Below are 15,053 nucleotides of genomic sequence, written 5' to 3'. Positions count from 1 at the left end.
CACTTAAATATACTTTTATGATTATGAAGAAGGAACAGCTTAGGGTTAAGAGCAAGGGCTCTGGGCCCAGGTGGCCTCAGTGGACCCTGCACCAGCCCATTCCTCTCCCTGGGAGACTCTGCTTCTATAAGGCACATTTACCAGTCACAGCTGCTTATGTCTTTTTAATAGTTGACCTTCTGCCTCCAACTGAAAGAAATAAAGAACGGGAGAAGTTGCTAGTTACCTCATCATTTGAAATAAGCTCCAGAAGGTGGCCGGAATGGTGTTTGCTTGTGATGCCCACAGGACAGCGAGTTGCGTCTTGGCCTTTTCCATGTCGTCTAAGGTGGAGAGCATGTCATTCAGAAACCTGACCAGTTCTGACATGTGGTCTCTCTTTCCCAGGTTCTCGTGCCTTAAGCCCTCAGCCAGTTTTTCCCGGGCGTGGTGTGCGGTCTTGAACACATGAATGGGGAGGCCTGCTACCAGGGCCGGGAAGATTTTGTCAAATTCCTTGAAGTTGTCGAGTTTTTTTAGAATAAGTGCCTTTTGTGCGTCTTGTCCCATAAGATCTCTGCCAAAGAGCGTTAAGTACCCAGCTTCGAACATCACTCGGTAGCAGAAGGCATACATCCCTTCTGTCACCCAGGTAGGCATCTTTGACTCAGGTGCAGCCGGAGTTCTCATGATAAGTTGCAGGTTTTCCATCATGGCTTCCGTGAGGGAATTCAAGGCATCGCCCTGCAGAGTTCTGATGAAAGCTTTGTTTATGTTATCAGTGGTATTTCCGTCACTTGGGTCAATGCTTTTGTGCCCAAATGCCTGGCGATAAACAAAATGTGTGGAAAAAAAAGAAATTAAACCTGACCTAGTGCTAGTAAATGGCTGAAAAGCAAATTAGGTACTTTTATAATTGGGAAAGTTTCATTTTTTAAAAAGGGGGCATGGATATTGACCTCTCCACATACTGAGTTTCGTAACATTTTACCAGTAAATGGCCAAATCGTACCCTTTCTTTATGGCCAAGTTTAAACCCCAGCTCCTCAGTGAAACTTCCCTCCACCACTCTGTCTATTTCTTGTTTTTATTATCTAGCCCAGTGGTCGGCAAACTCATTAGTCAACAGAGCCAAATATCAACAGTACAACGACTGAAATTTCTTTTGAGAGCCAATTTTTTTAAACTTAAACTATACATATATATATATGTATAGGTAGGTACATTGTTATTAACTTAATTAGGGTACTCCTAAGCTGGCCTTTGCTAAAAACGTTCTCAATCTGATTGAGGTACGTTCGCTGAGGTCGACCCCTTCCAACTCTCCCGTCGACACTCGTCTTGTATACTTGTTTCATCTACCTCCTTTCGTTCATCCTCTCTATATGTCCACCCCCCACTTCTTCTAATGCCACTTGTTCAAAATAGACTCGCCCAGGCCGAAAACCGACTTCTGCGCATGGGCCACAAAGTTTCAATCACACTGTACGTGCGTGCCCGCACATGGTATTTTGTGGAAGAGCCACACTCAAGGGGCCAAATAGCTGCATGTGGCTCGCGAGCCGTGGTTTTCCAACCACTGATCTAGGGCATTTATTTGCATGTTAATTTGGTACTAATCAATAATGATTTTTAATCATTAGTTCTCTTTTATATTCTTTGTAGATGAATTTTAACCAGACTTCAAGTAACTTAGAGACAGACACCATGTCTAATATTTCTTTGCAGGGACTCAATTAATGTTCGTAAATTGTTTTCTCTATAAAAAAGCCTCTTACATTACTTCTAAGTGATGCCAAAATATCTGGTCAATTCCTTAATAAGATTAAACAAAGGTATGGCATGATTGTGGCAAAACTATTGTTCCATGTTCAGCTCTCACCACATGCATTCTGGGTGTTGTATAGACATGGTTGACATGAGTGAGTTTGCAATATCTTACTTATACCGTGTCATCTGTCTCAGTAAAATATTTAATGTTTGTTTCACTCTCATTAGCTGGTTAAGAAATTACAAATCTATACCTATTTCAACTTTTTAAATGACTAGCACCAAGAGGTCCTATCTGATTTGATTATAAGACTCTCCTTGTTCCTCAAAATGACTAAGTAGAGAGACATATTAAAGAGTAGAAAATAAACAGAATGCTGTATAAATGCGGTATAAATGCAAAAGTGGTTACCTTTGCAGAAGTAGTGAAATGAAATTTTTTCCAATCAAAGTATTTCCCATGGCACAGCACTTTCTGGTATGACAGGGGGTTTGTGATGAAGTGGACATAGTTTCCCATCAGTTTGCAGGTGAAAACAGGACCATGCTTCCTTTGGTTTGCTCTGAGGAACTCAAGAGGGTTGGCACCAAACTGCAGAGCGCACCCCAGGTAAGGGATCAGCCCATTCTCCAGAGGAGGTTCACCCATTTTTCTGTAAGGCACAACAGTGTGATGGTTATGGAAAAGTACACAGCTTTATGTTTATACCAGGTTTTAAAAATTTATATTACTGACTTCAAACTTCAAAACTACAGTTTATATATGTTTTAGTGTTGATGGGGCCCTGCTCTTCTACTAAAATAATGGGCTTATATTAACCTAGTAAGATGACATTTTGGTGAAAATGGTTACCAAATCCACCCATCCATCCATGCTTACATTCCACAACACGTACTGAATACCCACTCCATGCTAGCCACTTTCCCAGCACTGAGGATCAAAGGCTAAACAAGGCCAACAAGATGATTGCTCTCAGTACAGAGATCAACCTACATTCTAGCATTTATATTTTTTCTAAGTGTCATTTGACCAAATATTGGAGTGTTTTCCTTAAAGATATAGAATACTAAATAACAGAAAGGATTGAAGAATTAGAGTTTTCACAATCTTCATCATTTAAAGCTATTATATCATGGTGATCATTAAAGATAAGAAGAATCTCATTTGAGAAATTAGCTTATTATAAAATTAAGTAAGATATATGTTAACAATCATCAATTGTAATTCAATAGTCTTTCATGCTACTTTAAGTGTTTTTATTAAGTATATGAACATTCCTGAAACTAATATAATCATGTCAACTGTCATTGAAAATAAAAAATGGCCCTAGCTGATTTTGCTCAGTGGATAGAGCGTCAGTGAGCAGACTGAAGAGTCCCGGGTTTGATTCCAGTCAAGGGCATATGCTTGCGTTGTGGGCTCGACCCCCAGTGGGGGGCATGCAGGAGGCAGCTCATCAATGATTCACTCTCATCATTGATGTTTCTATCTCTCTACCTCACCCTTCCTCTCTGAAATCAATAAAAATATATTTTAACAAAACAAAAAAGAAAAAAACCTAGAAACTATCAGGCCTGAATTAAAGCATTTTAAGGAACAAAAAAATACTTGTAAAAGGTATACAATACCTAACATTCTACATAGCTGAAGATACGCTGTGGGCAATTCTATCTTTTGGAGATTGACATAGAGAATATTTACACTCTCCCCCATATCCTTGAAAATACTCTTTGAGCCCATCAGAAGTTAAACTATGGCTATGCATCTGACTCTATTTGTATTTCTTGCATTCTTAGACCCATTATAAATGTCACAAAAATAAAAGCGATGTCACATACATTTAGCAGTTTCTTAATCCATCATGGTCAAATATCTTTACTAAGAAAAAAATAGTAGAATGATCAATGCAGGCTCTGTGCTCTTGTCTAAACTTAGGCTGAGTCTATATAATGCACAAGAACTAGCTGAAAAGAGAATATTTAGTCAGAGCATCTTATTTGAAGCACGTGATAGAAGTCCTTTTCATGGCAGATCCCACTTACCATTGTATCCTTACTAATCCAGATTTCCTGTTTATACACACATATAAAATACAGAAATCTCATACATTGCTATCAGTTATGTTTAACAAGATAGTACATTTTTGCATTGCCATTGGTATGCCAAAACTAAAAGGAAAACTATCATTTTATCTTGTTAGATATAATTAAAAAGATAGCACTAAAAATTTAAAGTAAAATGTTTTAATTTGAGAAGAAAATGTTAGTGTATGTAAGTACAGAAAGCCAAATTTATTGTATAACAATGAAAGTAAAAGAACACTAATTGAATGAATTTAGATGCAATTTAAAGATAAAACTTTTTTACCTTCTCCTCATTCCAAGAATAAGCCACAAACAGCAGCAGATTGCTACCACAATCCCCCAGATCAAAGATAGGCTCATCATTTTGCAAATCTAATGCAAAACCTCTGAGGAGGAGAATCTGAATAGAAAAGTAAGGATGTAACTGAGCAGAAGCTGCAGCTAGACTTTTATACATGGTAAGATCTTGCACTTGAGTGACCAAAGCAAACAATTAACCATTTGTTCATCCTATTAGAAAAAAAAACTGGCCTTGAACTAAGTCCACAGGTATCAGAAGACGTTCCAAAACAATCAGAGACCTGCAATACTTGATAAGTTGAAGGTCTCTCAAACACATGTTGACTAAACGTTCAGACCTGGGAATGACAGCTAATATTACAAGGTTTGTATGCTTATAAAAAAACAAATAAACCTTTTCAGGATGAACATATTAAATAGAGATATAAAATATAATAATTGAAAGACAAATGAAGATAAGTTATTATCAAGCCAATGATTTGATCTGTTACCTTTTGAAAAATCAATTTAAATGATTTACAAGAGATACAGTGGTCAAGTTCAAAGAAGGAGAACTGGGTGAAATGTTTCTGGGGCTTCATGTGTCAGTGCTTTTACAAAATTTTAGCTATTTTACTAGATATAGTAACATGTTACTTACCTAACATCATGAAGAAAGTATCCCATGTAAACGGTTTCAATTAAACCATTTATGTAAGCATCAAAACTTTATCAAACATTGGTGGGGGGAGCTATAGGGGGGTATGGGGGGTAAAATGGTGATAGAAAAAAATAAATAAATAGCTATTTTAAAAAACGTTATCAATCATATATTTCTAATTGAAAATGTGTTTATTAATTTTTATAATTGTTAACACAATTTTATATCAAATAACTTAAAACTATCTGAAACATATCTGGGTAGAAAGTGAAAGTCAATTCATAATTTACGCTCCTTACTATCCCTCACTCAAAGGTAACCACTGTTAACTGTTTGGTATATATCCTTTCAAACTGTATTTCTATGCACACATATATATTGACTGAGCACCTATTCTGTGTCAAGAACTCTTCAAAGGTATTCTGGTTACAGGTGTCCATAAGATGGACAAATTCTCTAATAGAGGCTCTATTTCAGTAGAAACAGATAATGAAACATAAGTGTTATGAACAAAATAAAACTAGGTGTGGAGAGCTATTGGTAGATCAGATCAACTTTAGATATGGTGATCAGGAGGCTCTGCAAGGAAGTGATGATTAAGATCTGTATGAAGCCTAGCCAGTTTGGCTCAATGGCGAGAGCGTCAGCCTGGGGACTGAGGGGTCCCAGGTTCGATTCCGGTCAAGGGCATGTGCCTTGGTTGCGGGCACGTCCCCAGTGGGGGGTGTGCAGGAGGCAGCTGATGGATGTTTCTAACTCTCTATCCCTCTCCCTTCCTCTCTGTAAAAAATCAATTAAAAATATATTTTCTTAAAAAAGATCTGTATGCCGAAACTGGTTTGGCTCAGTGGATGGAGCGTCGGCCTGCGGACTGAAGGGTCCCAGGTTCGATTCCGGTCAAGGGCATGTGCCTGGGTTGTGGCACATCCCCAGTAGGAGATGTGCAGGAGGCAGCTGGTCGATGTTTCTCTCTCATCGATGTTTCTAACTCTCTATCTCTCTCCCTTCCTCTCTGTGAAAAATCAATAAAATATATTTTTAAAAAATCTGTATGAAAATGAAAATCAGAAGGAAGAGAATTTCAGGAAGAGAGAGCACCAAATGCAAAGGTTCTGATCAAAAATGAACCTGGTATATCTAAGAACCAGGAAAAGATAGATTAAAGCAGTCTGAATGAAAGGAAATGTGGATAAGATATAAAGACAAAAGGTAGTCAAGACCTAGTTCATACACAGGGATGCATTAGAGTAGGGAGAGACAGATTTTGGAAGGCAACCAGTCAAAATACTGTTTTGGACCTTTTAAATTCGAGAGACCTATTAGATAGCCAAGGATCAATGTCAAATTGACAGCGAGCTCAAGAGTCTGAAGCTAGGGAGAAAAGCCAGGGTTGGAAATAAAAATGTCAAGTCATCAGCATTTGGGTGGTATTTAAAGCCAGAAGACATTATAAGATCACCTAGTCCTAGGGAGACAATAAATCCTGAGAAAAGAATAGAGCCCAACACCAGGCCACAGAGCATTCCATTAATTGAAGTCAGGCAAAGAGCAGAAGGGGAGATGGATAGAAAAGAACCAGGAGGAAAACAAGAAAATACGATGTCTCAGAAAGAAAGAAGAGAATGCATTTGAAGAAAGATGAGTGATCATATCATATGCTACTCTGAAGTAGATAGAGTAAGAGGACAAAGAAATGGATTTGACAACATGTAAGTTGCTGGTGAGTCACACAGAAACACACACAGATGGGGTATATGAAATACCTTTTTATGTCATGTAGAACAATGAATACATATTGTGGACATTTCCTGTGCAACACATACCTATGTATAATAGATATAAACCTTCATTTTTAATGTGTGTATAATCTGCCATTGACTAAATGTACCATAGTTCACTGATTCCCTACTGATGGATATTTAGTTTGTGCCCAATTTTTGGCCATAAAACCCATAGATGTATTTCATGCTTTTTTTTTCTCCTCAAACAGAGAACACAAATCATTTTTGTGTAATTTATGGTGATAATCATTAATATCAATCACCGTTTTCTTAACTTCATTTATAGATTTCTCATTGTTAGTGTATAGAAATAAACTGATTTTGGGATGTTAACTTCTGCATTCTATAACTTTGCTCAACTTTTTTATTAGCTCTAAGAGGGTTTTTGTGTACATGTGTATTCTTTAAAAATTTCAACATAAGCAAGATTATATTTCCTGAAAATAGAAATAGTTTTCCTTTCAAATATGTATATTTTTTTATTTCCTTTTCTTGCCCAACTGCCCTGGATATAACTTCCAATACAATGTTGAGCAGAAGTGGCAAGAGCAGATGTCCTTGTCTTGTTCCTGATCTTTGGGGTGGCGGGGAGGAAGATTTAGTCTTTCACCAATATGATGTTAGCTGTGGTTTTTTTTATAGATACCAGTGTCCTTTTATTTCTAGGGTTTTTGTTGTTTTTTGTTTGTTGTTTGTTGTTGTTGTGTGTGTGTGTGTGTGTGTGTGTGTGTGTTTATCATGAAAAGGTATTGGGCTTTTGCTAAATAGTTTTTCTGCATCTATGAGATAATCATGTGGTTTTTGTCCTTATTGTATTATATGGCATATTTCATTGCTTGATTTTTGAATATTGAACCATATTTGGTAATGGTGTACAGTGCTTTTTTGTGTGTTGCTATATTCAATTTGCTAGTATTTGTTGAGAATTTTTGCGTCTGTATTCATAAACATATTGGTCTGTAGTTTATTTTACTTGTAATATGTTTATCTGATTTTGGTAACAGATAACAGTGGGTGCATAGTGAGTTGGAAGTGATCCCTCCTTTTCTAATATTTGGAAAAATGGTGAAATATTGTTATTTCTTGGTAGTAGAATTAACTAGTGAAGCTATCTGGTTCTGAGCTTTTCGTTGTAGAAATTTTTTAAAATTTCAACTTCAATATTTTTTCTTGTCATAGGTCTGTTCAGATATATTATTTCTTCTCGAGTCAGTTTTGATTGTTTGTGTCTTTCTGCCATGTGTCCATTTTATCTGGGTTATCTGATTTGTTTGCATACAATTGTTCTTAGCATTCACTTATTTCTTTTCCCCTTTTTATTTATTTAATGTAGTAGTAATGTCCCCTCTTAATTGTTTATTTTAGTAATTGAATTTTCTCTCTCTGTATTTCTCTCTCTCTCTTCTCTCTTTTGGTCAGTCTATCTAAAGCCTTGTCAATTTTGTTGATCTTTTTAAGGAACCAACTTTTGGTTTTGTTGCTTGTATCTTCTTGTTTTGTTTTGGTTTTAAATATATTTTTATTGATTTCAGAGAGAAAGGGGGAGAGAGAGCGAGAGAGAGAGAGAGAAACATCAATGATGAGAGAGAATCATTGATCGGCTGCCTCCTGCATATCCCACAATGGGGATGGAACGCGCAACCCAGTCATGTGCCCTGACCGGGACTCAGACCCTGACCTCCTGGTTCATAGGTTGATGCTCAAACACTGAGCCATGCTAGCTGGGCTCTATTTGTTTTTCTATTCTCTATTTCATTTATTTCTCCTCTGGTTTTTATTATTTCCTTCCTATTGCTTGCTTTGGATTGATCTTGCTCTTATATATTTTTTGTAGCCTTTTAAGGTGAAAGATGAGGTTATTAATTTGAGATCTTTCTTTTTTAATATAGGTAATTATAAGTTTCCTTCTAAGCATTGATTTTACAGTATGTTTTTTATTTCATTCATCTCAAAATATTTTCTACTTTACTCTGTGTTTTCTTCTTTGATCCATTGGTTATTTAAAAGTGTATTTAACCTAGCCGGTTTGGCTCAGTGGATAGAGCGTCGGCCTGCGGACTGAAAGGTCCCAGGTTCGATTCCGGTCAAGGGCATGTACCTGGGTTGCGGGCACATCCCCAGTGGGAGATGTGCAGGAGGCAGCTGATCGATGTTTCTCTCTCATCGATGTTTCTAACTCTCTATCTCTCTCCCTTCCTCTCTGTAAAAAAACAATAAAATGTATAAAAATAAATAAAAATAAATAAATAAATTTAAAAAGTGTGTTATTTAATTTTCACATATTTGTAAATTTCCAAAAACATTTTGTTATTGAACTCATTCCATCATGATTAGAGAACATATTTTGTATGATTTCATTTTTTTAAATGTATTGAGGCTTGTTTTATGGCCTAACATATATCTGTCCTAGAGAATACTCCATGTGTACTTGAGACTTTGTATTCTGCTGCTTTGTATGGCGTGTCCTATATATGTCTATTAAGTCTAGTTTGCTTATAATGTTGTTTAAGTCTTCTAGTTTCCTGTTGGCCTTTTACCTAGTTATTCTGTATGTTATTGAAAGTCAGATATTGAATCTCCTAATTATTGTTGTTGAATTGCTTATTTCTCCTTTAAATTCTGTAAGTTTTGCTTTATGTACTTTAGGACTCTTCTGTTAGGTGCCTATATATTTATAATTGTTATAATTTCTTGATGGATTGGTTCTTTTATCATTCTAGAATATCTAGCAGTAATGCTTATTTTTTTCTATTAATGTGCATTTTTAGAAATATGTTCCAACCATAGCACAACCCAAAAGGTAATATAAAAATTAGTTAAATTTTGGTTGTTTGGGAGTTTTTTCATTTTTGTCTCTAATGTACTAATACATTTGTGCGAGAATCTGTTTTGGTCTCATGTTTTAAGAAGTTATGCTCATATCACCCTCTAGTGGACAACTGTGTGCCCTGACACTTCCTCTGTAGTTAAATTGGAGGAAGCAGCCAACTCTGAGGGAGCTGTAAACCAAAATTAATTTTAGACTTTTAAAGAATAAAAGGCCTTTGTCCGAGAAAAATGAGCTGCAGCCTTGGAGACACAGATTTAGGTAGCAAACTAAATTATTTTCCACCGAGACTTTCTCTTTTTATAGAGAAAGTTCCCACCAAAGTTCCCAATTTTATACAGATGAGGTTTCCAAATTGTGCAGTCCAAATTATGCAGAACTGATTGAGGCAAATGAGGATACAGTTTGTGTAGTTCTGTCTGGACAGGCAGGTCTCAGTCCATTGGCAGAAGGAGGAAACCAAGGTCTTCCGGCAGTGATTCTCTCAAATGCTTAATAAGTGGGTTACGATGCAGGGACCTCAACCTGAGGTTCTTCCTGGTACACAGCGAGGTGCCTCTGTCGGCAAATGCTGCTAGAATCTTCTTATTAATAAAATCTGAGCGCTGGGTTGATCACATGGGAATTCCATCTCAGCAGATAAGTACCTCCTCAGGGTTCACAGAACCATGACCTAGAATTCTAGAAAGCACTGTATAAACCCAACTTAAAGACACCGAACTCAGTCTCTCACATCATATTTTGGAGCCAGCAAAACCTGGTTCATGGTTCCACACTCACCCACTGAGCCCACACCAGCTGGGCCAACCAAGCCACTTTAAAATGGAATCGGAATGCCATCCCAGACAGCTACTTTGCATGTCTTACACCTCAAACCTTTGGAATGTTAAAACTGGACAAAATAACCTTTCGAGTGGGCTTAAAGCAGCATAGAATTCCAAACTATTTGCAAAGCTAACAGAAAAGCAGATATGACTATGGGACTGAAAATGTAAAACATTCTTTAGAATTGGCATCACTATGTTACTTTATCTAAACTCACAGACATTCCTTTCTTCTAGTCACATAATTATTCCCCTTCCCTTTCTCATAAATATACCTCTGTCTTCACCTCCTAACTGGAAAACTGAGTTTCTGCCTGAATCAGTGCTTCCCAAATTCTTGTGAATCTCCAATAAATACGTGTTGCCTCTTCCTTTGGCCTTTTATTTTTAGGTTAACATTATTAACTAAAGTTCATAGCTTTCATTGGGGTTCACCCTTTGTATTGCACCGTTCTATGAGTTTTGATGAATGTTCAATGCCATATATCCACCATTACACAATCAGATGGAGCAGTTTCATGCCCTAACTCCCCCTCCGTGCCTGCTCCATCTGGTCATTACTGCCTCCCCTACAAACCCCTGGCAACCACGGATCCTCCTACTGCCTCTGTAGGCTTTCCTTTTCTAGAATGTCAGAGTTGAAATCATATGTAGTCTGTAGCCTTTTTAGATTGGCTTCCTTCACTTACAATAGGCACTTAAGGTTTCTCCGTGTCTTTGCCTGGTTTAATAGCTCACTTCTTTTAATTGCTGAATGATATTCAGTTGTATGGATATTGTGAAGGTTCATTGTGTGTGTCAAGTCAGCGGGACCACCAGGTATCAGATACTTAGTTAAACATAATTCTGGGTGTGTCTGTGAGGGTTTATGGATGAGATTAAAATTTGAATCAATGGACTGAGTAAAGCAGGTAACCTTCCCCAATGGGGGCAAGCCTCGTCTGATCCAAAATGTCAGAATAAAACAAAAGGCTGAGCTAGAATTCACTTTTTCCGCCTGAGGGTCTCCAAGCTGGGACATCAGTTTTTTCTGGACTCAGACTGGAACTTACACCATCAACTCTCCCAGTTCTTAATCATATATATATATTTGCATATATCTATATCTATATCTATCTATCTCTATCTATCTATATATATCTATATATATATATCTATATATATAGATAGATATAGATATATATATTGTGTTTTTCTGAAGAACCTGACTAATACAGATGTACCACAATTTGTTTATATATTCACTTATTGACAGACATCTCGGTTGTTTGAATTTTAGGCAATTATGAATAAAACTGCTATAAGTATCTGTGTACCGTTTTTTGTGTGAACACAAGTTTTTAATTCACATGGGAAAATACATAGGAGCAGACCTAATGAATAATATTGTGGACTATATTTCACTTTATAATAAATTGACAAATGCTCTTCCAAAGTGACTGTACCATTTTGCATTCTCATCAACAAAGAATGAGAGTTCCTGTTTTTCCACATTTCTGTCAGTCTTTGGTGTTGTCAGTTAGAACCAGTTTCTAATAGTGCCATAATGTATAGTGATGATGTTCTAAAACTAAAATTCACTGGTGGACAATTGGGATTTTGTACTTGTCTTTCTGCGTGGTGTTCGGATGAAGTGGTTCCTTTGGGTACTTACATCTTGTTGATGAGAAGAACTTACAATAGGGTCCTGAACATTCATGTGCTTTTTCTGTCCCCGGGTGTGACTGTGAAGCAAATGGCAATATTGTTATAAAAAGAAAAATAAACAAATGTAATTTTTGGTGGTGCACCCTCCAGGTAGGGCACCACCCTTCCATAACTGGGCTTGACTCCGTGTTCTGTGACTTACCATGAGTTCTTAATTTAACTTTGCACATTATATTGTCATGTATCTTTTTTAAAAAAAACTATTTTTTATTGGTTTCAAAGAGGAATGGAGAGGGAGAGAGATAGAAACATTAATGATGAGAGCCAATCATTGATTGGCTGCCTGCTGTAAACGCCACACTAGGGATTGAGCCCGCAACCCAGGCTTGTGCCCCAACTGGGAATTGAACTGTGACCTCCTGGTTCAAATCACTGAGCCACACCGGCCGGGCCTTTCATGTATCTTTTATGGTAGAAATCATAAAAGTCAATCATTACTTATTGACTCAGTTTCTAACATATATGCTCAATATATATTAAATATTTTGAAATAATACTGTGGCAAATAATGCTAATGGCCTCACAATATCCATTCTTTCTTTTTTAATAACAGAACTTTGGGAAATGTGCTTCTCTACAGGACAATATTTCTTAGATCCATCTGGAACTAGGTATGACCAATGAGATATAATATAAGTGTTCTCTGAAGCTTCTAAGAAGTCTTCATAAGGGGAGGACTTGTGCCTTTTCACCTATCTGCTCCTCCTCCTTCTTGCTGTCTGGGATGTGGATGTGATGGCTGGAGCAGAGCAGCAATTTTACATCGCGAGGTGGTCTTACTTCTGGATTTCTTTTATGTGAGAAAAATCAATGTCTATTATGTTTGAGCCACTTTATTTTAGACTTCTGTGTGCAACGGAGCATAATCTTAACTAAATCAAGCATATTTTTCATGCTTGTACAGAAAAAGAAAGAAACATGGAGAGAAGATTGAGGAAATGAGGGGAAAGAGCAAACCCAAACAGTGGTAGGATTCTAGGGGTGGTGTATTCCCCAAAGTCTTTCAAATAACAAAACTGAAGGTCTGCTCTGTTATCACATGTTTCAGCAATGTGAATGAGCTCAGACACAGGGTAAATGAGAAATAATATCAGGGTCATAATGCTGAAGTTATATTGATTCATACACAATTTTCCCCAGCATGTGATTTCCAGCAAATCAGGAGCAAACCTCCGCAATGAAAGAACAAGCATTAGCAATATGTAAACACCTTAAGAAAGAGATCCTACAGAGCTTACTTCCATTAGAGAAAGCAAGGGCCGGGTTTGTGGTTTCAAGAAGTGCTGTGCATTTGTGACATTAAGCTATCTGATGAAGCTGTGAAGACAGATGAGGAAGTTGCAAAAATATTTCTCTGTATTTAAAAAAAAGATGAAAGTTTCTGATTCAGGTTTTTAATTTTGATAAATCTGATCTTTTGGATGTAATGCCCCTGGGTCTCAAAGGAGAAAGTGCAAACCCAGTGTCAGAGGCCGCTAGGGAGATGAACTGAGCCGTTTTGTGTGTGTGTGTGTGTGTGTGTGTGTGTGTTTCACATAGATGTTTATTGCTTTTGTTGGTCTCTTATTATAATGTTGAGCAGTGTGGTGTGCCCCAGCCCTATTTATCCCATATGTCTTGTTATTTTTAGTGTATGCTTTTGTAGCGTGCAAAGCTTTAAATGAATGCATGTACGATTTTATAAAAAACTGTACTAAGAAAACAATAATTCCATCGGAGCAAACGATGACTAGGAAAATACTTCTCTTTCACATCTTAACACCAATTCTTCAGTCAAGACTGGCTTTCTGATTTCCTTTCCGCTGTAATTTTACTTTCTTTTATCATCTAGAATAAAATTTGGAAGACGCAAAGCTTTAAGCATTTTTACCTTTCGTGGTCCTTTCCTCAGGAAGCTACCAGAGGAAGTGCTTTTCCAAAGTGAGCGAGTGGAGGAGGCGATGCAGGAGACAGGGATTCAGCCTAGAAAGGCGGGGTGAGGAGGAGGATGAAGACGATGGAAAGTCCTGGTAACAGCTCTGCGGCTGCTGAAGAGCAAATCGCTCAGATGAAGCTCTGAGAGGGAGGTCCCCGGGGAAATGGCAGTGAGGGGATATGCTTGAGTTACATCCAAAGGTATTTTACACATCTTTTGGGGACACCAGGAAGAATTAGCTATAAGACCATAACTAGAGAGCCAGTTCTAACTGGATTTGAGAAACAATAGCTATGAGAGTGCTTGCCCCTCCCACCACAGAGAGTGGATTACACATCCTACACTGGCTCTTAGAATTTAAGAATTAAAAAATGGATGTCATCCTGTTACTTTTCAAGAGTTCCAGTAATAAATATGTAGTTTTAATCAGAGATTCACTTATACTAAGCACATGGAGTACTTCCTGCTTTTGTGCCGTGGCATAGCTCTACCTCCCAAAATCCTGGTCAGGAAGCCCCATCTCTGCCCCTCTCACGCGGGTAAATTCTGCTCAGACATGCTGTTCTTCCTGAGTATCCTTACCCAGACCTTTGGCTTCAGATAACAGCACCTATTTCTCCCAATTTCCTATGTCCAGCCTAGAGCTCGCACCTGAAAGATTCCCCTGCTCATTTTACACAGCTGTTTAACAGATGTTAGGTTTATTGTGATGTAGGTCTTCCTTTTAGAGGGTGGGCCTTCAGAGAGTCAATCACTGGAGAAGAGGCCAATCCTCAGAGAGGAAACTAGACCTCCTAAAATACCTGCAGGGTGAGAGAAGGAAATCCCGCCTCCTTCTGGCCTTTGTTTTGTTGTCTTTACCAGGGGTCGGCAAACTATTAGTCAACAGAGCCAAGTATCAACAGTACGACGATTGAAATTTCTTTTGAGAGCCAAATTTTTTAAACTTAAACTATATAGGTAGGTACATTGTTATTAACTTAATTAGGGTACTCCTAAGGCTTAGGAAGAGCCACACTCAAGGGGCCAAAGAGCCGCATGTGGCTGGCGAGCCACAGTTTGCCGACCACGGGATAGGCTATGGCTTAGTACCTAGTGATTTTGAATTACTTCATTGTGTAATCCTTTTTGAAGGCATTTTCAAGGATAACAGGAATCCTAACTTAAGGTAAAAATGAAGCCCAGCCAGTGTGGCTCAGTGGTTGAGCACTGACCTATGAACCAG

At 37.8% G+C, this 15,053-nt stretch overlaps 1 protein-coding gene across 1 annotated transcript in view; it reads right to left on the bottom strand.

Moving 5' to 3' along the window:
* Positions 1-4,304, bottom strand: part of LOC102775453 (cholesterol 7-alpha-monooxygenase) — an 8,839-nt gene extending 4,535 nt beyond the window's left edge. Inside the window, exons 1-3 of the mRNA XM_006769052.2 lie at positions 4,118-4,304; positions 2,162-2,402; positions 227-804 (exon numbers count right to left, since the gene is read on the bottom strand). Of these exons, the coding sequence (XP_006769115.1) occupies positions 227-804; positions 2,162-2,402; positions 4,118-4,197 (899 nt within the window). The 5' untranslated portion in view covers positions 4,198-4,304. The remainder of the gene's footprint in view (positions 1-226; positions 805-2,161; positions 2,403-4,117) is intronic.
* Between the last annotated feature and the right edge of the window lie 10,749 nt (positions 4,305-15,053).

This window comes from Myotis davidii, unplaced genomic scaffold (assembly GCF_000327345.1).
Source record: "Myotis davidii unplaced genomic scaffold, ASM32734v1 scaffold1, whole genome shotgun sequence".
NCBI lineage: Eukaryota > Metazoa > Chordata > Mammalia > Chiroptera > Vespertilionidae > Myotis > Myotis davidii.
This window is presented reverse-complemented; position numbering and strand designations above follow the sequence as displayed.